Raw genomic sequence first — 27611 nt, 5'->3', positions numbered from 1 at the left:
TAAAATTCCAATTTCTTGTTTCGTTAGTTTTTCTTAGTTTCGATGATATATAATTTTGTAAAAATCCCATTTGAGTAGTTTAGGGGAGGCCCCCGAAAAGCCGTATAGGCTTCTGGCCTCTCCTGCATGTATTCTTTACTCTATTTCTCTTTGTTTTTATATTGTATTGTACATATGCGAAGAAACAATAAACAATAAACAATAAACAATTCTCCTACACTGTCTCGCACGCAGCCGATAGGATATAGCACTGCATAATGAGCAGGGTTCGAAATACAGCAACTTGCAAGCAATTTTCAAGATTTGCAAGTAAAAATAATATGAATTTGAAAGTTGAAAATACTGGTGGATCAAATTCATGTAAGCACTAAAGAAACAAAATCGTAAGTGGTAACCACTAAACATCAAAGGCTACATATTATTAAGTAAATCTGTATTTAGACGTTTAGTCTTCTATTGACGTATTGATCTAATAATGATATAAGAGTTGCTATCTTAGGCTGAGTATGTATGTATGTACAGCAAAAGCAGTTACATAACAACTATAGTATTGCAAGTTAATTTCTCAAATAGCAAGTAAAATTTTTGCCAAGTCTCAATTTTACAAGAAGCCGACAAAAAGTATTTTGAACCCTGATGAAACAAGTAAAATGCGTCCAAAGTTACGGGTATGTCGAAGTTATGGGGCCTCTCGCTCTGAATGTTCTGTCGACAAATGTACCTATCCTCGTCTAGGACCAATTCTGATGGAAAATACGTCCGTGAGGAGTGCACTTCATCTTCAATTCCTCCACAAGTGTGCTTAATGGATTTTCGCGAAGTCTCCAGCGTATATAGCGTGTCTGCTCTTTTTAATCCGTGAGAACGCGGCGAGGCAGTCATGCGATCAGTTCATGATCTTCTTCTACCTAGAGCTGCTTGAAAGGCTTTGTAAAACGCCAATCGGCGAAATGCGTATCCTGTACGAACACAAGCTCATAGGGCTCTTCAATTCCCTTGAAATATATATCTTTCAATGGTCTCTCCATTCTGACTTTAAGATAAGGTACATCTCGATACTTAATGTCACATTTAGCATTACCTGTAGCAATGAAATCAGACAATGAATGAATGAAATTTATTGCTCAACAATCGTACATGGTTCAATGTATGGCATTGAATCAGCAATGCTACAAGGCTAATCTATCCTACAATTCTAAGTACAAACTAGACTGGCCGTCATTTGCTTTAAGAGCAAATTCAGCATGTTTCGCCCATACTCCTCCTCATGCAAGAAGTGGGCTGTCCCAAAATAACTCCTGGGCAAATCGAAATATTACCTGCATGTTGGAAGGCAACATTTGCGAGACCATCATACTTTGCCAATCTCCCTCCCGATGCATAAATTGACTGTTCCAGAATCACCCGTGCAAAAACAAAAATTTCAAACTCTTCATATCTTTTTAAACTTGGTGTCATCTGATAGGTATTTGTGAAAGAAACAGAATGTTTTTTGTTTCAACAAAATCGGGACAAAATCGGGGATACTGTTAGCGAGTTACGGCCATTCAAAGGTCTGAGAATTAGTCCTCAAATTCTCCGGAATCCGTAAAAACCGTTAAAATGTAATATCTTAAAACTGTCATAACTCAGTAATAATTCACAATAGAAGCACCAAATAAGCTGCATTCTCTTTATTTACAATGATATTAACAAGTCCTTAAAGCTTGTAGCTTTGCCTTCATCGTTTCTTTAGATTTCTCATCTCAAAATATCACCAAAAGTGGGAAAAAAATGGACATGGGCACAGGACATCTTAAATATGCAAGATTGCGATATCTCTGTAACCGTACAATATACAAGGAAACAACTTGGCATACATGGGTTCTGTAACATGCTGAATCTAAATATGGCGGCCATAAAATCTATATATCTGCTTCAGAAATTATGAATTATGATGAATAATTGATTTCCTGAGGTAATAAGATGTGCATCCGCTAATTAAATATGCAACTTGCATATCTTCCTTATACTTGAAGATACACCAAAAGAAAAAAAAAACGTGGTACACAGAGGTTTAGACACATGCTGATTCCAATTTTAGCCTCAAAAATATAATCTGATCCAGAAATATTGAACTACATGTATTACCCAATGCTATATATTTACATTTGTACACACTGATATCATTCTTTGTACAATCTGCAATATTGGTCCGACAATTCAATATCCAGCATTCATTTCATTTCTTCCCCTTTTTTCACTGCAGGAATTTCGTTTCTTGTTGCAGGGCAGTTGAGTGGCAAAGTACATGTATTTATTGTATTGTACATGTATTACATTTCAATTTTACGGGAATCAGACAACTGGATCATGGAACAGGTGGCCATTGCTTCCCTGGTCTGGAACTATTTCTACAGTTGAATCAACTACAAAAGCTAAATCTACTTTTTGTATGGTTTCTCTATCCAGCTGAGATAACCAAGACACACATGCTGATCACTACAAGGGTAGAAATTACTGAAGTTCTCTTTCGTTATGTACCAAAACTACAGTTATTTACGGCAAATAGAAATTATATCTAGTCTCGTCTTCTAGTTCACTGGCAGTTCTGTTGGTTCTTCATCACTTTCCTCCTCTTCACTCTCTTCATTCCTGTGTCAAAAGAGAAAACGTCTGTTGAAATTCAAACTATATAATACATTCATGGCAGACACACATTTCAAACAATCTATGATGAGATAAATATGAAACTTGGATACTTAGGTACTTTATTTCCTCCATTAGCTACCATACATTTATATATATACTAAGTAGTACTGGTAATTGCATACAATAATAAAGGCTATCATTCATTATAAATGTAACAACTTAATAAACTTAACAGACCAGCATAGTTCTGTCAAGTGAGGTTTATACTTCTACTCATAAAATAAATTACAACGGAAACTACGACTCGAGTAGAGGGCAGCTGGGCATCCCCGCCGCCCCCCTCCCCCTAGCAGTGACGTCAGAAGGTGAGGATAGCAAGTACAGTTTTCTGCATTTTAAGTTTAGATTACGGCACTAGCATAAAAAAAACAGGAACCAAATGCATCCATAGGGCGTTGAAAATGATTTATAGTAATCATACATGCAACCACTGGCACGAAAATCCACGTATTAAAACGGCAAATTCAAATTATTTGAGCTACCATGCGGCATACAAAAACAACAGTGTTTACCGATAATCATGCGGTCAAATTTGACATAAAAATAACCCAAAACCCACATAAAACTACGTAAAGACTTGGAAAAAGACATTACCTGGCATTTGGGTAATAGAAGTGTCCGTATTTTGGCCCGATGCCGACGTAATCGGCTCCGAACTACAGCGGTCTGTAGCGCCCAGGCCGCCGTCCACCGTCTTGCTTCCTTCCCAAAACTGGCTCGCAATTTTAAAAGTATCAGCCGATTACGGAGCCCACCATGGCTCGAATATATGCGAATTTGGTACCAAAATAACAACAATCTCTTGAATTTTCCAACGATACCAATGTCGAATTTTTTTTTAAGGGGTACCTCCCTCCGGAATTTCGATTTGAAAAATCAAAATGTGAATATTTTCACCAATGAAAGTCGCACAAGCTGACCACTTACATCATTTTGTAGATCGTAATGCTGGCTACAAATTAGCGACTAGTTTTCTTGTTTACGAGTGACGTAACGATCCGTATTTGGATCGGCGCGAAGCCGGCCCTCCCCAAGTGCGTGACCGGGAAGCGGGTGCGCGTAACCCGATGGGCGATTTCTCGCTTATGGTTGACGGTATTTTAGTAAATCCTTCACAGATATTGAGTTAAGAACCTTCTTTAACTACTGGTATAAAATTATAAGCGATTTTTGACTGTTATGTATCAGATCGTACGCCTTGAATTTGGCGCATTTTTCGGTTTTGACGGGGCCGGAGAACAAATTTCGGGATCTGCGCCACCCCTACTACACTGCGAGACGCCAAGAGCTTCTTACTGCAAAGGCTTGCGTGTTTAACTGCAACATGACCTCAGGTAACTTGAAAAGAACACATGTTCTTTGGCCAGCAGCAAATGGAACGCCCGGAACCTTAGATAGAACATGGATTCTTAGATAGAACATAGAACGGGGACAACACTTTTGACCCGTTTTTGGTCTGAAAATGGGTCCAAAAGTCCCCAAAACGAAGCATTTTGAAGTGATGTACACCGGAAATGTGATTGAAATCCTGTAGGGACATGTTCAAGGCACCCTTGCGCCGAATTCCAGGTCATTTGCTTGTTATACCAGGGCACAGGAGCCCAAAATATAAAAATTGTCTAAAAATGCCCCAAAAAACCTCCATAAAAATGATTTTAAGGCCTGTTTCAAAACGATTAAAAAAGGGTCTGGGGGTATTTGCCATCTTAACCTCCATGCCAAATTTCAGGTCGGTTGGGTAAGAAATGGCGGAGTAGTAGCCATTTGAAGATTTGTCAGGAGGAGAAGAAGAACCAGACAAATACAATATGTTGAGCCCATACTTATGGGCTCAACATAAATATCATCGAAACCAGTATTTTGGTTACAATATAGTCATGTATGGGTACTTCTGTCTCGCTTTTGGAATGATTTATGGAGAAATTCACCTATGTAGATGTATATAGGAGTCGGACATGACAACAGTACACAGAAAATATCGTTTTGTGTACCAGATAGGGTGAAGTTTGTCTAAGTAGTAATAGTCTGTAACAGTGCATCTCTCTCTTTACTATAAGTTGGACAGTTCATCACAAAATGAAATTCATCTTCAATATTTTCATTAAATGTGGGACACAGTCTCTGAGTGGCTGTTGTGCTGTGGCAATAGGATGCAGCTGTCGTTTACTACCTATCCACACTTTGCCATCCAGGCTTTTTTTCACAATCTTTTAATATCTGAGAACCCTCAAGATCGATGAATAATGAATACAAATCTCACATCTTTCTTAACATGTTATCCAAGTCTTTCTTAGGACAAGGCCTATCCTCTCACAAAAAGCCTTCGTTATTCCTTAGACCGTCCATAGAATACGAAACTCGTTACAAAGTAACGACCTATTGATATTTATTAGTGCATTGGAGATCGAAAAGTCACGATGCCCCAAATACGCCAATTCACTTCGTTAGAGCGCTAATCTGGACTAACCAGTTGCGAGAAAGACCGGCTACTGTACACAAAAAGAACGAAAGTAGTTACGAAATAACGTCCTTTGCGAGGTTAACAACCCCATCGAGCTTTATTAGTGCATGAAGATCGAAAAGTTACGATGTCCCAAATATGCCAATTTCCTTCGTTAGAGCGGTAATCTGAATTATGCCCTTGCCAAGACTGTACAGAAAGAACGAAACTCGTTACCAAATAACATCCTTTGCGAGGGTAACAACCGTATTGAGCTTTATGAGTGCATGAAGATCGAAAAGTCACGATGTCCCAAATACGCCAGTTTTCCTTCATTAGACCGGTAGCCTGGATTTATCCACTTGTCCGAAAGACTGATGACAATGTCAATGAATCAGCGGATCTTCTCGGTCAAAAATGATGTATCGCTATGATTTAGTGCGATAGTGTCACAAGTTTGACTTTTCTCATCTTGTATTAGGGCATGTTGATTTGATAATATGAATGACATCCGCGCGCGCATCAATTTTCGTCCGTTTGGAAAAAAAAAAAAAAATTTGGCCCCACTGTTAATCGTAAAAAAACAGCTGCAAAATGAGAAATACATGCTGTAAATGGAAAAAAAAAACATTTCGGGAAAGGGATACTAATATCGTTGAGGAGCAAAATTGAAGAATGTATATTTCGGTACACTATACTGAATGTATATTTCGGGACACCATACTCAGTGTGTTTAGTTTTAGTCATCTTCCCTGACCACCTAGATTGTTAAAGAGTATTTTTAAAGTCGTTAAAGAGTAAACATTATATTTGTATGTATGTTGTTAGAATTCTATTCCGTCAAGATTTTAGGCCTAAAAGTATACGGTGAGACCTTAATTTTGCAGAAGGGTATAGTTAAAAAAATGGGATTATCTAAGGCCATTTCAAGCCGAGGACATGAACCAATTAAGTATAATGTTGCTGAAAACATGCCTAACACGTAGTGTTAGTCTTTGTTGTGTGATCCCCAATTATGCCCGCTAGACGTGTCGCGACTTAAACCGACGTCGAACTATCCTTGTGAGACTGCGATAAGGCATGTGTTTCCTCTATTTTCAGATTTATCGCCCTCTAACAGATTGAAACTTTGAGTCTTCTTCTGTGAATAGTTGGAAAATCATATGATTTTGGTTCTCCTACGTACAACCATGTAATTTATAACTGCCAGCCTGTCTACCACCTTCAACGGGGCTTACTCCAGACTACCTAAACGCTTGACGGTGAAAATTGAACGTGTGTTCTACAAGAGAACTTGGATATAGTCAGGGTTTTCAGGCATTTTTATACTTCACATCTGAATAATCGTTTTTTTTAAATCGAATCAGACAAGTCTGATGCAATGCTGAAGAGATATAAAAACCGGAACTTTTGCTGCAATACCAAGAAAGGCCACCAAGGGATCCAAAATTTTATAACCTCTTTGACAGGATATGGCCTAACTACATACAAAGTTTCATGAAAATCCATCCATAGCTTTTTTTAATTATGCTGCTAAACAACATACAAACATATGCATACGTCAAAACGCTACCAGAAATATCAATTTCTTGGCGAAGGTATAAAAGAATAGGTAATGTCATTAGCAGATGGTAGCGCTACTTTGATGTGCTGTAAATATTCGATCGTAGGAAAGTGTTATTCTTGGTCACGATACCCGAAGTCACGACTGTCTATTCAAACCATAAGTGAGGAATTGAACTTCATTGAAGCATAATTTAACAGACTTTGAGTACGCGTTATTCAATTTCCTGAGTGTTATATATGGATATAAAGCCTTGAGAGAAATGTTGGTAGCAGACAAATATTCAAGAAAAGAACGGATGATTTAGCATACAGTTGCGCTAAGAAGTAGCATAGCTGTATTGACGAAAAAATGCCGCAACATATGGAGACTTATAAGATTAGATCAAACAACTTATGAAAACTGAAACTTACCACATTTTCATTTTTTAAATGAAACATACTTCATCAGAAGTTGTTACGCGATATTGCCACATATGAAAGAGCCCATATGTGTACGATTGTTCTTTCAGCTTCGATTTAAAGAATCGTCTTTTAAAAGAAAGGGGATATGCACTCACCGTGTATGGTCATATGTCAGTGTCTCATGGAGTAAGAAATATGCCTCATTTTGTGAGGGTGATATGGCTGTATGTTTTGTGCATGTCTTATCTTGGCCTAGCCTGGAAACCATACCATCGGGGGCTCCCCGAAATCTCTAAGTCGCTGGGAGTGATCCCCGCCCGCCCAGACAGCTTAGTCCACTCGGGGTGTGTTTGCAGCCTTGGATTAAATTAGTCCGCGTCGGAGCTCTCTGTGGCAGCTAAAGTAGAAAAGCTGACAGAAACGGCTCAATAAAGCAGACTGGGCGCGGTAAAACACCCCTAAGCCGACCCGTAGAGACTGGGACCAGGCTAATCTTAGCCAGGTTGCCATATTAACTATCCTTGGTAACATCTACAGCATTGCCTCTAGACTGTGACTAGAACGTCATGTAGAGGAGAATCCAACGATCCAGTTTGTAATTGTGAAAGTTTATTGCAAATTCCTGCCCGTAAGCTTATTGCAAGTACATGTACATGTACATAGTCATGTAGCACGGAGTGGACGGACAGACAATGATGAACGATATAACATATGACTACTCTTGTCTTGACTAATGACACTAAGTTCTAACTTATTGGGTTCGGCTTCTTTTTCCGAAAAAATGGAAGACGTATGATCCCACTTTTTCTGTAATGTGTGGGTTTTGTGATAATAGGAGAGAATTTTCTTTTCGTCTGTAAACGTGGAGAAATTAGGATGGAAAATGTTGGCCTCTTTAAACAGCTCATTTAGACAGGGTCGCATCTGACAGACAGGAATATTCTATAGGCCCATCGAAGGATTTCTTGTTCACATTGCCGGTGTGATGAGGATAACTGGTCCATCTCTAAATCTGACGACATGTATACTGCTATCCTTTCTTAAGTCCCGGTTATAATATACTGAACATGTTTGGGAGTGGTTCGGAAGCTAGGTCGGCTATGGTTGGCTGGTGGTCGGCGCGGTTGGCCGGTGTGTTCGGCTGCAACAGCCGAATGTTTTAAAACATTCTGCTGTAACTGGGAGGTCTGGAATGGGTTGGCTGGTGGTTTGGAGTAAGCCAGTAGAGGTCAGGGTGTGTTTGAGAATCAAATTTGACTCTTAACCTAAATCTGCTCAGACTGCTGCCGACCTACCACCAACCTTGGTTGGCTAGTTGTCGGGAGCCGTGTTTGGCTATGTGTAACCGGAGCGCAAATGTCCTGTATGGTTTGGTACAATCGATCTTTTACAACTCACACACTCGGATCAATATTCTACAAAACATACACACTCAAACCGATTAACCAAACCAAGCGTGGAAAATCATTTTCTTATGAAGTCATCAATCTATTTTGCCCCCTTGTCAGATTTGATAAACTTAGAAATCAATATTCGTTTGTGGACACCGGTCTTATTTTCATGCTACTATGTGACCCCCCCTTTTAACTCTTTTTATTCAAATGTTAGTTATAGATATAAGGTGACGCATTCAAGTTCACAAACTTATATTAGCGCCACCCCTTAACATACTGTAAATGCATTTAAGTTCGTGTGGTTTTTATTTCGCGTTAAGGCGTGGTTTTCAGTTCGTGGCAGCGCTATAGTCACATACTCCTACAGTATTGGACAATGATGTTTGCGGTGGTTTTAAGTTCGCGGTGAAACGTCGCCACGAAAACCGCGAACATAAAACCACCGCGAACATTTCTGCATTTACAGTATACAAACACATGAGTATGAACAAAAAAGCTTAAATGAACACAAACCGATATGATAAACTTAATAGATTATGTAGAAAAAAATAGTCCCATATAAAAAGATGATTTAAATTCGTTTAACTTTACACTTATGGCCGTAAGATATCCAAGTCACGCAAGCTGTCAAAGATATGACGTCTTCCCAGCAGGGCATCTGTTAACTGCAATTCTCTGCCTGAAGCAATTTTCAACTTACATTAACCTTTGCGGCAGCTTTCTTTGAAAAATGCTGATAAATCACATTCTTTCTGACCTCTTTGCCAGGTGTACAGTAGGAGATAACGCATAGTAATATCGTGTTGTCTGCATGTTCAACATTGTGGCGTGGTGGGAATACTGCATTGATGCCGGGATATGTCGTACATACAGCTAGTAGGAACACTCATCATATCAAAGGGTAAAGGTAAAGCAGTCATACTCAGCTGAACTCCAGATGAAGCATTGTGCTTTTTCAAGTATCCAGTAGACCATCATAGCTTGTCGCTGCAGATAAAAGATACAAAATGACTTTATCGGATATCGCAGTGTTGCCACTGTTAAAACCAATGTAACGTTACAGTAATAACAAAAAACATTTATGACATAGTCGGCTCAATGTAGGCACGATATCATCAAGTATGACTTCAACTGCCGTTTGAAATTATACTATAACAGAAAATAATATAAAATCGACTTAAGATATGTATATACAGATACTGTCCATACTAGTTGATAAGTCGGGTCAGATACGGTTGGCAAATACCAGTTAGTTTTGACTTTCGGACAAGTCAGTTTATGATTGTTCCTAGTCACTCTGCCAGTGATCTCAGCCCTGAATTGTGGCAGCCAGTCCCTGAACTCAGAGTCCATATCAGTAGTAGTGCAATGCTGCTTCGCTGTGGCTAGTGTTTTCAGTCAAGCAAACCGGGTCACCCCTACTCTTCTCGATGAGCATGTTGGATTCTTTTACGTGCAGAGGTTTCAAGTCCTTATTCCCAAACATTGGTCCACCGGCTTAACGTCCCCATCCGAACGGTTTAATACAACCTCTTCCAACCGTGCCTAAGCGGGGTTTGAACCTCCACACTCTATATCCTCCTACCGCTTGCGCCACAAGGACACGTTATTACCACACTGTTATTTCAGGTCATTGAACTACAGATGTGGTCGATTTGTTGATGCCCAGGTCACTGAACTGTGTGCTACAGCAGGCCTCTCCTATAGTAGGGTTGACCCCAAATTTGCGTTGCGCAGTAGAGTACAAAACATTTGAATACCTTTATAGTTCCTACTTGAAATCTTTAAAACCTTTCTTTTCCTTAAAATTTTTTGCCCAATCTGGAGACTTTTTTGGTCAGAGGGAACAGGTAGAGTCTTAGCTTTCCCATTTTGGTTGAAATTTGTTTAGTTTGCCATTTTAGTTTGCGTAAGTTATTGGATCATCAGGGATACATCAGAAATCTTGGGTCAGAGGTAGGGTTTCCTTGAAACTGGCAGCTTTCTTCGGACTTTGAGCTGTACAACCCTCTGTTTTTTGCATGGTTATCAACTAACCCTTGTGACTTTCCAGTGTAGAAGAATTTTTAAGATTGAAGTTTGGGTTAGTACTTTTATGAAGCCTTGTTTCATTGTATCTTAACATGATTCCCTATGGGCAGCCATAACTTTGAGGTCAGCCCTATAACACCAGCGCAACCTCACATTAGTGAATCGTTGATGGCCCAAATGTTTTTAGTCTAAACCCATTGAGCCCAAACACTCTCTCTTAATCCCAGTGGCTGAACCGAACCACGGTCAGAATACGAATGACCTCATCAACGGACGATGCCATCATTCAAACTGGTAAAGGGACCTCGGCTGTCCGTGAGGTAGCAACGGTGGACTTCATTCGACATTTGCTTATGTTATGAATACAAATTAGGAATCATCACTCCCACGAGATGGGTATCTTGAAGTCAAAACTGTTGCACGAAAGCGATATTCTTGGCGCTGTTTCATTGAAAAGGGTAACGCATTGGTCTTGATCACACAAGGGAGTTGATTTTCAGCATACCGACTTTAGTGGCATCGTTACGGCTTTATGCTACGGTCACAACTGGAAAAAGAGGCCCTGCTAGATTATGAGCTTTTTTTCACTTTCTGGCGTGGCTTCTATGCGGCCTCGTTGTGTGCCATGTGGTTCGTTGGACACCCTGTGGTTACCGGACAGTGTTTCCACACGGCCGGGTCCCCGGATCTTTTAAATTCACAATTAAAATGAACCCAGGACCTGGTGACAAATGAACGCCGAAAGCTTATCGTGCAAAAAGCGAGAGTTGCCCCCGTTTCCGGCAATCCTCCGGGAAAAAAATTGTAGCTTCACTGAGCTAGTCTCGGCCGGGGGTACACCTCCTACGGGAACGGGTGCAAATGTGACCACAGAATTAGCGGGCACAAGATCTATTCCTAGATCCTAGCTAGACTCTGCGAGTCATGTGAAGTGCCTTTTCTGAAGACGCAGCCGAAAGTGCACTTCACCCGACATTCATCGGTCCGTGCTCTATGCACAGTAGTGGATTTAAGTGGCCTGAAAAAGACTAGGTGACCTTTATCCGTTACCTTATCATTACAGCTTTTATGTATACCCTTGACCTACGACATATCCATCAATTTTGAGTCTGAGATCCCGTCTAAAGAAGTACTAGTCACATGTCTTTGGACTCAAGTGTCAATACCGCATTCTCTGCACGCCTGCATTTTGCCCTCGCTAACCGCTTGGTTTCGGAGTCAGCCGGCCCTTCGAAGGATGGATTTGCTATTATCTAGAAACTGATGAATAAGTTACCGTATTAAAAGGGTGGTATAAATTCCCGCCCATCGATTTTTTCCTCAAGACTGGACCAGTGGACCCCCTCTAGTATTGCATGTTCACACCAAAGATTGTTTCGGAGCGTGGGGCATAGTGCGATTTACATATTGATGAATGCACGAATGCACAAATGAACACATGGGCTTCAAATAGAGAGAAGAAACTAAAGTATGTAGATTTACAGTACAGTACATAGTGTTTTAAGCCCTCCCCTCCCACTGGACCCGCGGCACGCTGGCGTCTTCGCTGCGAACGATCGAATTGACAACGCACTCAACGAATTTCATCGACAAAAAAAAATATATATATATATTTCTAAGCTCTGTGTGTTTTGTTGTCTTTTTGGTCATAGTTGTACGTTTTCAATGATATTCCCATTATAAAGTCAAGGGTTATACAAATCCAGTTTAGGACGCAGCGACGCCGCCAGCGCGTGCCGCGGGTCCAGTGAGCGGGGGGCTTTAGTATGTCGTATATGTAAATGATAGTATACAGTATCATAGTGTTTCAGTTTATAGTGTTAAACACTCATTGCAAATTGTTTGATTTGCATTCATTCTTGTTATGGGAGAATGGTTGAAATATTTGTTTTTGATATTGTATGTACCCAACTATCCTCATTAGAATTTAGATCGTGTAGTCATGATCAGAAAGAAATGATTATCTCCAGAACGGAAATCGAATTAGGCGATAGATAATGAAGGGAAAATTACGATGCTCCACGAAGCGTAGCGTTAAATGGTTACCATTGCTACACGCTTGGCACATTCATTATCACCCTGGAGGTGGTTATATCCCTGGAAATTTGATATCGATTTATGAAACCTATCTTTTCTTGCGGATGAATACTGATATACAGACCATAATTGATTTTCCCCCCCCACTCTGCAATTAAAGGCTACGTTGCAAGAAACAATCATCTTAATTACTTTTTTGCATTGTATATGAGCGTAGTTCCTCTCCTGAGCAGAGTTGGATTATATGGAATCAAAAAAAGGCTTTTAAACTAATTGAGAGAATAGCCAATAGAAATGTTTTATTGATTATTGTCCACTATGCTCTGTCCATTGACGCGCGATTTACCTGGATGCAGTGAAGAAAGAAAGAAAGTGCTCTAGAACGAGTTTAGCTCACTGAAAAGGTATTTTGTGACAGAGAAGATATTAGACGCTTTGCACATTATCTAAAGGTTTATAGTGCTCGGAAAATCCTCTAGCTCTTTCCGACAATCACAGTGAACCGTGGACCACGGCTTAACGCCCAGTCCTAAGGACTACGACCCAGTCCGGTAGCCTAGATGTCGGGTTAGCGACACTGCCAGAATAAGAAAGGGGAGAATTCTGTTGACCAAGAAATAGACACTAGTCAAAACATGTCCTCGTCGATGGTAATACCAATGTTGTATTGTCCTCCAGGCCCTGTCCATTGACGAACGGTTTTACCTGGCCGCAGTGGAGAAGGGAGACCTGGTCGCCGTGCAGAGAATCTTAAAGAACAAAGACAAAGCAGGTGGGTTCCAAGACGTTTGGATATCTATTGTCAACATCTTTACTCAACATTTAGACATGCCATAACTGAAGTCCAATAGAAGACAAGTTTCATTTGTTGTAGTGAAAACTACGCGTAGAACTTGCCCTTTACTATCGATAATGACACGACAGGCATTTGCCAAATCAGACTAAGATCAGGTTTTTCTTCTACCTCCTAGTCCGATGATAGTTCAGTAATTTTTTTTTTCATTTAGACAATGATCAGCTTCTTCGTTATCGTTACAATGAGCAGCGTTTACCCGTAGTTTATATATTAAGTAGAAGTAACCTAGCACCCAGTTCTACCGTGGTTTGGCTTGGCTTTCTTCGGGACAGAAGCAGCTCTTAGCCGCCGGAGTAATCTTTTTCACCCGGTAGCAGTTTTACGCGGCATGAAGGCTATTCACGTGTTGGCCAACAAACTCCCTGCCGTGTAAACTTTTACCGGGTGAAAAAGATTACCCCGGCGGCAATGAGCTCCTTCTGACCCGAAGAAAGCCAGGCCAAACCACGGTGAACTAGGTGCCAGTAGAAGATGTTTTTATCTGATTCTCAGGACAAAAGGTGAACATCCACTGTGTGGACCAGCTGGGGAGAAGTGCTCTGTTGATCGCGATAGAACACGACCTTTCTGACATCACCAAACTGCTGCTCAGTCACGACATCTATGTGGGTAAGTAGCGTTACGTCATCTCTGATTCAGGTTTGCACTGAAACAGAATCACATCTTACTGTAAATGCAGAAATATTCGCGGTGGCTTTATGTTTGCGGTTTTCGCGTCGACTGTTTAATCGCAAACATAAAACCACCGCGAACATTTGTGTCCAATACTGTAGCTGTGTAGCAGTATGTTACTATAGCGCTGCCGCAAACTTAAAACCCCCGCGAACACTCCATTTTCGCCTTAGCGCGAAACAAAATCACGCTAACTTAAACGTATTTACAGTACCTTACGCAAGGTACAAGTTATTCATAACTGAATAGATTGGGAAACGGACAAATGTTTCAGATACCTTAAGCTTGTCTCTTCTTACCTGGATGTCTAACCTTCATCGACACGTACCTGCCCTTAATAGTTTTTATGTGAAAATATGCTTTGTTGTGGAATATGGTAGGTGGGTAGGTGTAGTACAAGCAAAGTACAAGGTCAAGTGTGAGCCTTCTAGCGGCTGCCTTTGGTACTGCAAAGAAACGGCCGATTGAGGTATCTCATGTACTATGCTGAATATGAGATGGTCACGATTTTTCAATACCCTTTATGCTTGGGAATAAATGCTGTTCCTTTGGGACCCGGGCATCATTTTTTATAACTGTAAGCGTTTTACGTGTTGAAAACTTTGAAGAGAATATCCATTTGTCAATGAGATGATACATGCTATCCTATCCCTTCCTCGCTCTAACCTATGGTGACGCGTTTCTGTCCTAAATACTAGTAACTAAAGAAGGTAGGAATAGCTTTTTGTCAAAGAGATGATACATGCTATTCTGTCTTACCCCAGGTGACGCGTTACTGTTCGCGGTGAACGAGGAGGCTGCCTGGGCGGTGGAGTTACTACTGGATCACCGACCGATGCATAAGGCCAGCATGATGGTACGGTGCACTTAACGATAACTACCGTGGATTAGCCAGACTCTCTTCAGGGTAGAAGAAGCTTTCCCCCGCCGGGGTAATCCTTGGCCCGGCCCGGTAGGAGCTTTATATGGTAGGAGTTTAATTGGCCGATCGCGTAAAACTTCTACCGGTTGCCAAAGATTACCCCGGTGGCGGAAACTTCTTCTACCCCGAAGAGAGTCTGGCCAATCTACGGTAGACTTGATACTAGGTTAACTTAACGTAGTCGCAAGCCGCTTCGTTCTTTATTCTTTATTAAAAATGCAACAAGACAATACACAGTGGAACGCCAGGCAGACAAGCTGATGTTGCGGACCAATCAACCGCTTCCCAATCGTCCAAATTAGATCGATATGCAATAAACATAGACAATCACGTTCGCCATTTCAAAATGTACTCTCGTGAGAATCGTGAGTGTGTGATGAGCTTGCATGAAAACGACTCACCTACCTGAATTTTAGTCCATGAAAAACTTACATTGGGTGCAGGGGTGTCTGACCTCTAAAGTTTCAATTCAGAGCATAATTTCAACTTTTTAATCGGCAGAAACCGTACGTATTCAGCCATGTTTCCAAGGATTGACCTCTGACCCTCTTCATAACCTGATAATCACACCAGAACACCAAACTTCTACAGCCCACAGACACCACAAACATGGATGAAAGTCTGATTTTTCAACACAGTAGGAAGGTAAAAACCCTAACCTGTAACATCCAGAACCAAAATACCAACAGATCCAAAAGTAAAGCCCTTTTATACCTACTTTTACCAAGTGTACCAAACCTATCTCCAAAAAAGTGGGCCTTCTGCGCCTGCGCGGATTATTGGAGTGTGGTCAATAAACATGGACAATAATGGGCGCCATTTTGAAATGTTCTCTCGCTGGCAGTATCGTGCGTGAGCTTGCGAGGGTGGAGATGGACAGTTATTCAACTGATGAACGTGTTTTTGTTTCCAGGACGTCGTTGAGAGCGTGTGTTATTCAAATTTCGCGCCACCTGACGTCAGTCCCGTCATGCTCGCCGCACATAGGGACAACTACGATATCATCAAGATCCTAGTCAAGAGAGGTCAGTGATTAAGTACCAGAAACTTTTCCTTGATAAACATAATGTTGAATCTATATTATGTTTTAGCCAGATGACGTCAACCAATCAGAAGGCTCCATTTTTCCATAATCCATGTCATTAATATTTCATATTCTGACCACCTATTGCAAGATCTCCATTGGTTCAATCTTTTGTAACGTACCAAGGGCTATTTTGTGACATACGCTTCGCGAACTCGGTAGTTCATCCGGGGGTTATAGGAACATACCACACCTCATGACACCATGTACACATTAGGGCGGGTCATTAACCCTATATTATACTTACAAAATTGCGATTATGCATCTTGTCGTTAACTAGGTGTAACAAAGTAAGTCACATGATACACGGAACCACCTACCCAGACATTGGGCAAGTTATAAGTCAAATAATCTGTTGCGAATTTGCCGTTTGTGCATTCTATTGGCAAGTACGTATAATATCAGTACCGGGGTGTGCTATAATGTGGCCCGTTGTATTTATCCCGTAGGTGCGTACTTGCCGTCCCCACATACAGTAGGGTGCGACTGTGTGTACTGCACCTCCTCCAGCGAGCGGGACAGCCTCAGACACTCCCGCCGACGCCTCAACATATACAGGTTTGGACTTCGCACAGATTTATTCGTAGTCTTAACTTGCTTAGCTAGCTAAGTAAGCCAAGAGCTTACTTAGGATTTGACCGGCTCGTGTGATCTTACTCAGAATATGTGAGCCACTACATGGCTTTACGGATACATGACTCCAGTTAGAAAATTTTGTCTTCACACTCGCGTTACGTCTTGTGAGAGTAAAATATTATGATAATAGTGTATAGGCAGTTTTCTTTGATAAAAAAATCTGAGCTAAAAATATGTCATTTTGATAGTTAATGCATTCTTTGCCATATACCATATTTATAGAGCACTCGCCAGCCCTTCGCTGATGGCCCTGACCGAGGAAGACCCCATCCACAAAGCCTGGATTCTCAGCAACGAGCTCAAGCGACTCAGCTTCGTTGAGGTACGTGTATTAGTAGATGCACGTATGTATATTTATATATAAATATCTATGTGTACATGTATAGAATCTATATCTATATCTTTTCTATTTATTTTTGATTTGCTTTTGGACAGATAAAGACAACGTGGCACTGCACGCAAGTTTGCATAACATATATTAACAATGCCACGTATAGAGAGCAAAAACTACTTTGAGTGTTAATGTGAGTGTTACTTGCTTTCAGACGATTTCAACTGTATGTTATAACTTATAAGTATGAGTCAGGTGCTTATGTCCATATACCTGATACCGACACTTTCCTTGCTTTCAGGTCGAGTTCAAAAGTGACTACGAGAAGCTGTCTGCACAATGCAAGAAGTTCTCCACGGATCTACTGGACGAGGTGAAGTTATTTTTCAAGTTACCCACAAGCACAGAATACTTGAAATATAGTCATCCATTCCTGAGTTATGATGTTTCAGAATTTCAAATAAAAACTACTTAAACTAATAAATACCGGTAGGCAGTCGAAACCAATATCACTTCTTATTGACCCATTCTTATTCCATTGAAAAGTGGGGCACTTCGTCTTCCAAAAAAGAAGTCAAACCCAAAAGGCGTAGATTGTATTCCGTAGTAGTTCTTAGAATAGCCATTTGTGACACTTGTCAGCATTGTTAACTCACACTACCTGTACAGTATACCCTTGCTATGCATTGTTTCATGTTGTAACTATCCCTCGGGCAAGAACTTGCAAATAAAACATTATCATTGAGCCCAAAATCTATCTTTCATCGTTTGACATTCTTGACAATCTACAATATTGCTGTATTTCGTATGTTTGTTGTGATAGGTACGGGACTCTAAGGAGCTTCTTTCTGTGCTGAACGCACACAACCCGAACCATCCCGAGCCGGTTAAGGAGAAGGGCGGGGTCGGCATGAGTCTGGCCCGACTGAAACTCGCCGTGGAGTATGGCCAGAAGGAGGTGTGTGCTTGAAGTATTTTTTATTGTTTTATTTGAATTTATCACAAACAATGTGAAAGGGAGGTCACAACAGATGTAAACGCACCTTTACAAGTTGCCTTCCCACACCTTATAGACAACATTTACAATACATGTAGAAATCAACTAAATATTACAAACATCTCATATTAATATATTAGAAGAAAGCATAATCCAGATAATCTTTTTATTGATATTAAATGAAACAAGAACTCGATGATGGGGTCTTACACAAGAGCTGCATCCACGCAAGTCGTGGTCCAGGTACATTGGCGATCTAGACTGTAGTGTGCACTGAATGTGCTGTATGTAGCTTTGTTTAGTTTATGTTTAAAAGTTACAACATCTTCAGAACAGAGCAACCCCAATGCTACGGAGGCCGTGCCTAAAAGTAGCCTGGTAGCCGCAGGGTGCCCCACGGAGCCTTGTAGGGTCACGCCCGATAGTGGTAAACCAGAGGACCCCCTTATTCTATCGGGACCATAGCATTTAGTTCTTAGACACTGGACAACACCCTTTCAAAACTCTGTCATGAATGCCTATGTTCATTAACTACGATGTTTTTCCCATCTCTCCCATCAGTTTGTGGCCCGACCGAGCTGCCAGCAGCTGCTGAACCGGGTGTGGTACAGCGGCGTTCCTCGGTTCCGCACACTCCCTCTGGCCGGGAAGCTCCTGGTGGCGCTCGGCATAAGCCTCGTCTGGCCGCTCCTATCTGTGGCCTACCTGGTGGCCCCACGTAGCGGGCTTGGCTCCATCATTAGGTACGTGTGCAGAAATAAACTGCTGCAACGTCACATCATATGATCATATACATAGACACCCTGGTACGAAAACATATATTCATACTAGAATGAAGGCTCATCTGTGCCTTGATTTTTGTTCAACATGAAAAGAAAAATATCTCATCAATTTATTGGACGTATCGGAGTCGGTAAATGGTGCCGTCAACCTACGTTGAACCAGGGCGGCGACAGGTATCGACTTGGATACCTTTGACCCACTCCGGACAGTCTGGACTTGACTGCACCACAACACTATTCTTGACCTGCTCCAAGCAAAATCAAGACCACAATTATCCGTAAACACACACACACACACACACACACGCACACACACACACACACACACACACGCACGCATACATGAACTCGCCTAAACCAATATCTCCATTTTGCATTGAGGTAATAATACGACTTTTCCATACCACCCACGCAGATCCCCGGCCATTAAGTTCATCAGCCACAGCGCCTCCTACATCATTTTCCTTGTGCTGTTGTACATCTCCACGTACGACGACTTCTCAACCATCTCACTGAGGAAATACTCCGGACCACCGCTGACCACGCCAGAGTATATCATCATGGTCTGGGTGCTGGGTAAGCAAGTTTGTGTTTTTACGTCCATGACATGGGGGGTATAGTTTTTGCTCCGTTTGTCTGTATGTGTGTGTGTGTGCATGTGTGTTTTGTGTGTTTGCTTGTCTACATGCGTGTCCAGCGCAATATCCTAAGAACCTCAGGATAGATTGCAGTGATATTTGGTATGTGGGTAGGTGTTGTGAATCCAATGGTCAAGGTCAATTTGGAGCCTTCTGATGGCCGACCTTGGTACTGCAGCAGAACTTCCAGTTTTCGTATCTTTGGCAATGGACATTCTGTGTTCTTATTTTAGTTCTCTTGCTTCAATGACGAAGATTAACTTCCCCAGGGCAATTCTACTTTCCCCTTCTAGGTGGCGCTGCAGTGGGAATGATGCGGTCCCAAACGTGACTACGCTTCTATCCCCCATCATGACTGGAGTAGATTTTCTTATCCAAACAGCTTTGATAGTCACATTTGGGACCGCATCCTTCCTACTGCAGCGCCGCCTAGCAGTTTACAACAGTATGCAATCGAGATTGTCTTGTGTTTTATTCAGGTATGGTGTGGGCCGAAGTGAAACAGTTGTGGAGAGACGGAGTGAGAGAGTTCGTGTCGGAAAGTCGAAACTGGATGAGCTACATCATGAACTTTCTCTACATCGTCAGCTTCACGCTCAAGATAGTAGCACACCTTAAGGTGAGCAATTAAGACGTTTCAGATACGCTCTATCCTTCAATACTACAGTTTTGAACGGTATGTGTAACATAAGCAGTAATGCTCTGACGCTATTTTCCCTTGCATTTGTAGTATTAAAGACAAGAAATCAATGTTTGATATGGCGTTATCTTAGCCTCTACCAGACTTCATAAGTCGCTAAGAAAAAGATAGAAATCTGCCAATTAGACAGATAACATGTCAGAGGAGTTATCCAGGATGGGAGTACAGCTTTGATTTAGGAAAGCTGTACTCCTTAGCCGACTAACTTCCCTGGTATGTTCTCTGTCTATTTGGCCAATCTCTACAGTAACTATTTTACAGCGACCTTTGGAGTCTGGTAGAGGCTAGCGGCCATGTTAGCGATTACATCAAACATGTCATATTCGGATTTGCACTAACTGTCGCGTTTTGAACTGTCGACATCAATGATCAATGTGGTTTTCAGTTTGAGAACGAGGACGCCTGCCGCAGCCAGTGGGGACGGTACCACCCGAACCTTGTAGCGGAGGCGCTGTTTGCCGTGGCGAACATCTTCAGTTTCCTCCGCCTGACGTTCCTGTACACGGCCAGCCCCGTGGTGGGCCCTCTTCAGGTTTGATGAACCACTTGTTTGCATATTTCTCAGTTTTACTTTCTTTGAACAGGAATTCATGAAATATTATTTAATATCTATCAATCAACGATTCTGAGGAACACCACCGCACACAAACAGGTATGGATGGCGACGCCCATGTGAATATAAAGAATATGAAAGATACATTATTTGGCTTTATTGAAGTCCTTCCGGCACTGACACAAAAAAGAAGAACTTTACTCTGCGACAACTGAAACAGTTTCAGTGGATATGGCAACTTTATACTTTTGTACATACATAGCAGTTGAACTATTGCATATAACAATTCCCAGCAACCAATCTATTGGTAAGTAACTAATCTACCAGTGGTAGGTTTGGGAAGAACGATGTATGATGTATGATTTCAATTATAAAACATGTACATTTCCGAGCTTCCACCATCCAGAAGACCTAAAAAAATACATTCCTACTAAAATCATAAAACCCACTTTTCATTACAAACGTGGGACTTTTCATCAGCCACTTTCTCCAAAGAAGAAGTAAAGCCCCTCAGTAATGTTGTATGGAAAAATATTAATCAGACGCATAGAATAGACATTCGTTACCATTGTTACCTTTTACACTGTAACCTTGCAATAAGCCTACGGGCATGAATTTGCAAATAAAATTAAAAAATAAAGATTAAAACGCTAGTACAAGACAAAACCAAACGGTGACTTGGAACTCACAAGGCGGAGCATTAATTATTACATAATCTATTACATGAATTACAAACACATTACAAGGTTTATTTTTGTTTGTATTTGTTTAGATCTCAGTGGGCCGGATGTTACCGAACATTTTCCTCTACCTGGCGCTGTTCGGCCTGGTGCTGCTCTCCTTCACCATCGGTCTCCAGCAGCTCTACTGGGTCTACAACGAAGTCCCCAGGGAGCACATCCCCACCAACATCGTCGCCCCTCCCCCTGCGCCGCAGATCCTCATCGACATCTCCAACGAGTACGCCATAGCCAACGGCACCTGCAGCATCGAGGCGGCCACCTACAGCGCACCTGGCATCGAGCTGCCAAACAACAGCTACACCTGCCAAGGCGTGCAGTGTCCCAATCACAACGATGTGTTTTCCAGGTGTGAGAAATATATTGTGTTACTGCTGGCAAAGTCTTCACTCTTCGATTGCTAGTCATATCTTTGCCAACCATTTGAGATCAAAGATCCTAGGATCAAGTTGAAGTTTTGATTTTTTAAATTCATTTTTCAAGATCTTCACGGCAATTTTGTGAGTGTTGTGGTTAAAATTTATGTTCTCAAGGTACAAAAATGTGAGTTGTAGCGCACCTTACTGACACATCATTCTGATGTCTAAAGCATTTTTGTCCATGTTATATTATGGAAGCATCCTCAATTCGTCAAATCTTGAGCTTAAACAAAATGTTCTGCCACTGAACCAATATGCACTTAAAGAAAGCAGTTTAGATACTTAGTCAGGCAACACAAGTTATGTTGCCAAACTCCTTTTAAATTCGTCGAGAAAATAATACATGTTTCTTGCTTAGAATCGCGAACAAAAAATCCTAACCAGTAGAAAAACTCCTTTTATATTCAAGACAGCTTATATGTTTTGCTTAAAATGATCAATAGAACGGTAGGAAACCCTAACAAGTAGAAAACTCCATTTGACCAATGTGGCGTCAGAGGCCTAGCGGTTAGGCTATTAGACTCGGGGTCGATTCCTGGCAGTGCTGTGTCCGACGTTGCATGTGCCCTTGGGGAAGGTACTTCACACGACTTTCCTCACTACACCCAGGTGTGAATGGGTGCCTGACTTTTGTTGGGAAAGTCGTATTGAGGTCACCTGGTGGCGCTCAATGGCAGCCACCCAAACCTTTCCGACAGTTGAAATTAAAATTAAAGTGTGGAGCAAATATGTATCTGTCGCCCATGTGTATTATGTGATTGTAAACCCTGCACTAATTCAGCACTAGAAAGGCTGCCATTGCACGGGTAATTTCTGACCAATAAACCAATAATTGTTATTCTTGACCAATAAACGCAGCGTCCACGAGGCGGTTCTGACCCTGTTCTGGTACCAGTTCAGCATGGCGCATGTGCAGATCTACTCCAGTAACACGGGTGTGCAGAAGCACGACATGTACACCGGGTTCTTGGGAGCTGTCATGGTCGGCTGTTACAACATCATCGTCGTCATCGTGCTGACCAAGCTGCTCAACGCCATGCTGCAGCGGTCCATCTGTATCACATTGGTTAGTATATACGTGTTGGGATGCTATAGATAAATATATTATGACATGTACACGGGGTTTCTGGGAGCTGTCATGGTCGGCTGTTACAACATCATAGTCGTCATCGTGCTGACCAAGCTGCTCAACGCCATGCTGCAGCGATCCATCTGTATCACATTAGTTTGTTTGTTTGTTTCTTTGGATCTTTGTCTATTCACGAGAAGCTCAAATCTGCATGCAGACAGCTTTGTATTGAAGGAAGAGATACAAATCACATAATTTAAGTCCTGATAACTCTATCATTGATAGAGTTATCAGGACTTAAATTTTGTGATTTGATTATTTTCTATACATACATTGTACAAAACATATAGAGAAAGTTGGCCCATGGTCCGTCACCGTAACTATATGTGTTGGGATGCTGTAGATAGATATACTATATAGGTTATGTAGGTATACATGTAGATGTATGCACGTAACGAGTTACTTACGAAAGGTAGTGTTACCTGAAACGTCTGACCGTTTCCAAAATCTATCCAGTTGCTTAAGCAGCCGTTGCCTTTCGTATGTCCATGTATGTGCGTGCGTGTGCGTGTACGTATGTGCGCGCGTGCTTGTGTGTATATGTGCGAAATCGTGTATGTGTGTGTGTGTGTGCATGTATACGCGCATGTGCGTGTGTTCGTTTACGTGTTGTATATGTTTGTGTGCGCGCGCGTGCGTGCGTGTGTGTGTGTGTGTGTGTGTGTGTGTGTGTGTGTGTGTGCGTGTGTGTGATCTTCAGACTCATCCATAAATAAAAATGTACCAGAGGAGATATTATGCTATCACATAATTATGCCATACAATCCTTTGACCACGGGGTTAGAAATTTGTCGCTGACAAAAATCAAAGTGGTTTAGCACAATGACAAATCCCGTTCGTTCTGTGTCTGCCCCAACCCCAGGAACACGAGGACACGGAGTGGAAGTACGCTCACACCAAGCTGTGGATGAGTTATTTCGAGGACTCGGCAACCCTCCCTCCCCCTCTGAACCTCGTGCCGAGCCCCAAGTCCTGTTACTACTGCCTGACTTGGATCAGCGCCAAACTACGCGACCTGTGCGGGGGAAAACTGAAGAAGTTTTCCGTAGAGTCTGATGACAACGAGGTACTTTTCCTCATCAATTATGCAAATCAAGTTCTAATTTGCTTTTCATTTGTGTTCATCTTTGTCTGAGCTACTAACATACCCCAAACCATGAAGACCCAACGTTCATTTCTTGAGTCATCCCATTTGCAGTATTTTAGTCAAAAAAGACCACAAGGTCACTCGGAAACTTGAACTTCGTCTTCCTTATGCTTTGTTGTCCTAATTATTTGGGTTATTCCTCTTATTTTCAGACTAATCAGTCAAGACGCAGCAGATCCGAGAATACGATTCCTTCAGACTACAGGGTAAGATCGTATAAGGTTGTTAAGTCTTGCAGATGATGATAGTGAAATAGGTCACTTCCGATTTATTTTGACCAATGCTTCCTTCCGTTAATCATCTTCCAAATGTCCTAGAACGCAGAAATTTTCATTGTAACGTAGATTTTTCTGAATAACAAGCCTCTTTGTACACAACCAAGTGTTTTATTCCACCGACGTTTCGGTGACCATCTGTCACCTTCCTCAGGGCAATTCTGACTGGTTCACATTGCACTGCAGTATAGTTGTCGCTGCTTATAGATGCGGTCCCAAAAGTAACCACTTGCAATTGGTTGTGTACAAACAAAGAGTAGTTTTATTCAGTGACTTACCAACCTGGTAAAACAATTCACGACTAGCATTGTCTTTCCTTTGCTCTTATCGGGGCAATAATTATTGGATCTACTGGAGTCACGTTTGGGACCACGCATTCTTCTCGCTGCAACGCCACCTAGCGGCGAAAAATGCATCCAGTCTTGATTGCTCCGATTTAAACATTGCTCTAAGTGTTCAATGATCATGTTGTACGTCCGTGTCGTTAGGAAGTGATGCGGAAGCTGGTGCAGCGCTGGCTGACCCACCGCCGCAGGAAAGATCGTCAGTCTAAAGAGGCTCTGGTGGAGAGATTTAACGAGCTGAAACAGGTAACAATTCGCCAAAAATATTTACTCAAGCAACTTGATACAATTTTGATACAGTCAGAAGTTTTAGACAGCATCAACTATCTTTCGTCAGTTATTAAGGAAAGATCTAGCAGAGCCAGGTTTTGTACCAAAACTCTGAATAGATGTGTTAATGAAGTGAAGACGATTTCAGATGGTTCAATAGAATAGCAAGTCAAGACAAGGTTGTATCATGTATGCTATCATATAATGCTAATGACTCAATTAGTTCCTGTTGTTTTAGGAGCTAATGTTGTTCGTCGGGGATAGGGTGGGATGTAGGGGGGGGGGGGGAGCGCGAGAAAGACTTACCATTCTATTGAACCATCTGAAATTGTCTTCACTTCATTGACAGGTTTTGTTATAAAGTCTGGTTCTGCCAGATCTTTCCTTAGTCACTGACGAAAGACAGCAGATGCCGTCTGAAACGTATGGCTGTTTCAGAATTTTATGCAGATGCTTGTCTAACCATTTTTGGCGTATCTTCTTACCTGGATGTCTAACCTTTATCAACGTATCAAGGTAACAATCCGTTTTCCTAAAACTATCGTGGAGTGTAACTCGTAACCACCAAGTACAGAGGAGGCATTCGTACTGGAAAACTTAAAACAAGGCTTGCAGTATGATGTGCAAAGGATAGGCGTGCCTGTGTTTCTGATGTGTTACGGCTACGCCAAAGAGCGGTTATACCGGCTGTACGGATAGTGTATAAAGTACAAAGCATGCAGTCAATGAAGAAGCTATTTCAGGCAACACAGAACAACTTGGATGATAATCAATAATTATTGTAATATTATTGATTGTAAGACAAAAAGTAAAGTTGACCTCATACCAACACGTACCAAGCGGTATGCCAAGAGTCCCCTGCTATATATTGTAAAAGCTCTTGAACAAAAAAGTGTATTAACGAAAATTTTATGTATAATGATGATTTTAATGTTTTGATGATTTTTTGTATTATATTATGTATGGGAAATAATGTACTGAATTTCGCAATTCAGCCCTTTTGGGCTGTGAAGAGAGTTCATTCAATAAACCAGTCATATTAACAGCGTCCCGGTAGTCGTCGCTTGCTACTTGTCCTAAATGTAGCTTCGAAACTAGAACTAATTATTATGAACATTTCTTAAGGAACTGGCCAACTTCCGGAAGGAGCTGCGAGAACTGCTTAAGAAACGAATGATGAAGATCGAGACCAAGAAGTTGTCTGCTAACTTGACCACGCCCCTGGGAAGCGCCAGTGTGAACTACGAGCGAACTACTAAGGAATTCTTTATCTAGCTTGAAAGTTCATCTGTGTTGGTAAAAATCATTCTAAAAAAGGCTTTAACTGTAATTTTCAAAGCAAAAATTTGACTTTATTACCAAATTCTTCGACTGTATAACACCAGTCTTTGTCAAGGAATAAGCAATCCACCGCAGAGATGACGTCATGTTATGCAGATAAGTGACTGCAACTTACTAGTATGATCCACTGCTCACCGAGTCACGTGTCTTATCTGCATAACGGTGGATTGCGCATTCCTTGACAAAGGCATGGTTTTGTACAGTCGAACATTTTTGTAAGTCTAATTTTTGTGTTGGAAATTACAGTTAAAACTTGTTTCAGAATTTCTCATCTAGTTTAGAAGAATCAAATCGCATGAGGGGTTTGACTCTAGACATATCTAATAAGAGTGAGAACAAAGCCGTAAAAATGTAAAAGTGACCCTAGAAAAGATATTGAATATTTATATGAGACGACTATATAGCCCACTCAGTTTATGTGCCTGTATCAAGCTATGTCATAGTAATGCATATCGTCTAAACTATATGATCTACATGATGTATATAATGTTATATTGTGATTACTTGCGTTGTCACAAGCGTTGAAATCTAGCATTAGAAAAACAGTGTTTGTCTTGTGGCTAAACAGATAATTGACCGTTTAGAGAATTGCGCTTTGGTATTTGTACATGTACTATACTTTATATGAGATATATATCAGGTCAACATATATAATAAAGGCAGTAATTGTTTTTAAACAAAAATCATATTACAGCAGATTGTAAATGTTAGTCCAATGTTCGTATTCTTCACGAATACGCATGCTCTTGCAATTTGTTATGTGTAATAGGGCCAATAATAACGTTTATTTTATATCATTCATGCGTCGACGGTATAGTTTTGTTGTTTAAGGCATAACGTATAACGTGGTGTCCAATGTGATCTAATAACACATATTGTATCAGGTAATAAAATTATTTACAACATTTTTTGTTGTTATATTTAATTCGCTTTTTGACAGACAAGGACGACGTGGCACTGCACTGAAGTTCTTCATAACTTATTTTAACAGCGCCACGTACACAGAACAATAAAGTACCCATTTTTACACCTGGATTGAGTGGGGAAAGTCGTGCTAAGTGCCTTTCCCAAGGGCACAACATCGGTGGCGTCAGGGGTATTCGAACCCGAGACCGCTTGGTTCTGGGTCGAACACCCTGCCCTTACGCCTCACCAAACACGACCCCATTTACAACATTGCTTCCGCCTCCGATTTTCCATCCCCTTTAACCTTA

At 41.3% G+C, this 27611-nt stretch overlaps 1 protein-coding gene and 1 long non-coding RNA gene across 3 annotated transcripts in view; one reads left to right on the top strand and one right to left on the bottom strand.

Moving 5' to 3' along the window:
- Window positions 1–27305, top strand: part of LOC136423155 (short transient receptor potential channel 1-like) — a 40466-nt gene extending 13161 nt beyond the window's left edge. For both annotated transcript variants that reach the window (XM_066411204.1, XM_066411202.1), the window contains exons 2-19: window positions 13240–13333; window positions 13910–14026; window positions 14854–14945; window positions 15925–16036; window positions 16545–16653; window positions 16954–17053; window positions 17364–17435; window positions 17886–18020; window positions 18621–18802; window positions 19257–19417; window positions 19959–20098; window positions 20565–20711; window positions 21505–21821; window positions 22750–22957; window positions 23883–24086; window positions 24320–24373; window positions 24931–25032; window positions 26182–27305. In XM_066411204.1, the coding sequence (XP_066267301.1) occupies window positions 13240–13333; window positions 13910–14026; window positions 14854–14945; window positions 15925–16036; window positions 16545–16653; window positions 16954–17053; window positions 17364–17435; window positions 17886–18020; window positions 18621–18802; window positions 19257–19417; window positions 19959–20098; window positions 20565–20711; window positions 21505–21821; window positions 22750–22957; window positions 23883–24086; window positions 24320–24373; window positions 24931–25032; window positions 26182–26331 (2496 nt within the window). In that variant the 3' untranslated portion in view covers window positions 26332–27305. The remainder of the gene's footprint in view (window positions 1–13239; window positions 13334–13909; window positions 14027–14853; window positions 14946–15924; window positions 16037–16544; window positions 16654–16953; window positions 17054–17363; window positions 17436–17885; window positions 18021–18620; window positions 18803–19256; window positions 19418–19958; window positions 20099–20564; window positions 20712–21504; window positions 21822–22749; window positions 22958–23882; window positions 24087–24319; window positions 24374–24930; window positions 25033–26181) is intronic.
- Window positions 1659–4534, bottom strand: LOC136422904 (uncharacterized). Its single transcript, XR_010753684.1, has 2 exons — window positions 3286–4534; window positions 1659–2634 (listed from the first exon to the last, which is right to left on the bottom strand). It is a non-coding gene; the product is annotated as an uncharacterized lncRNA (long non-coding RNA).
- Window positions 27306–27611: the final 306 nt, after the last annotated feature.

The sequence above is a fragment of the Branchiostoma lanceolatum genome, chromosome 17, assembly GCF_035083965.1.
Source record: "Branchiostoma lanceolatum isolate klBraLanc5 chromosome 17, klBraLanc5.hap2, whole genome shotgun sequence".
Lineage (NCBI taxonomy): Eukaryota > Metazoa > Chordata > Leptocardii > Amphioxiformes > Branchiostomatidae > Branchiostoma > Branchiostoma lanceolatum.
Note: the sequence above shows the minus strand (reverse complement) of the source record. Positions and strands in the feature narration are given on the sequence as shown.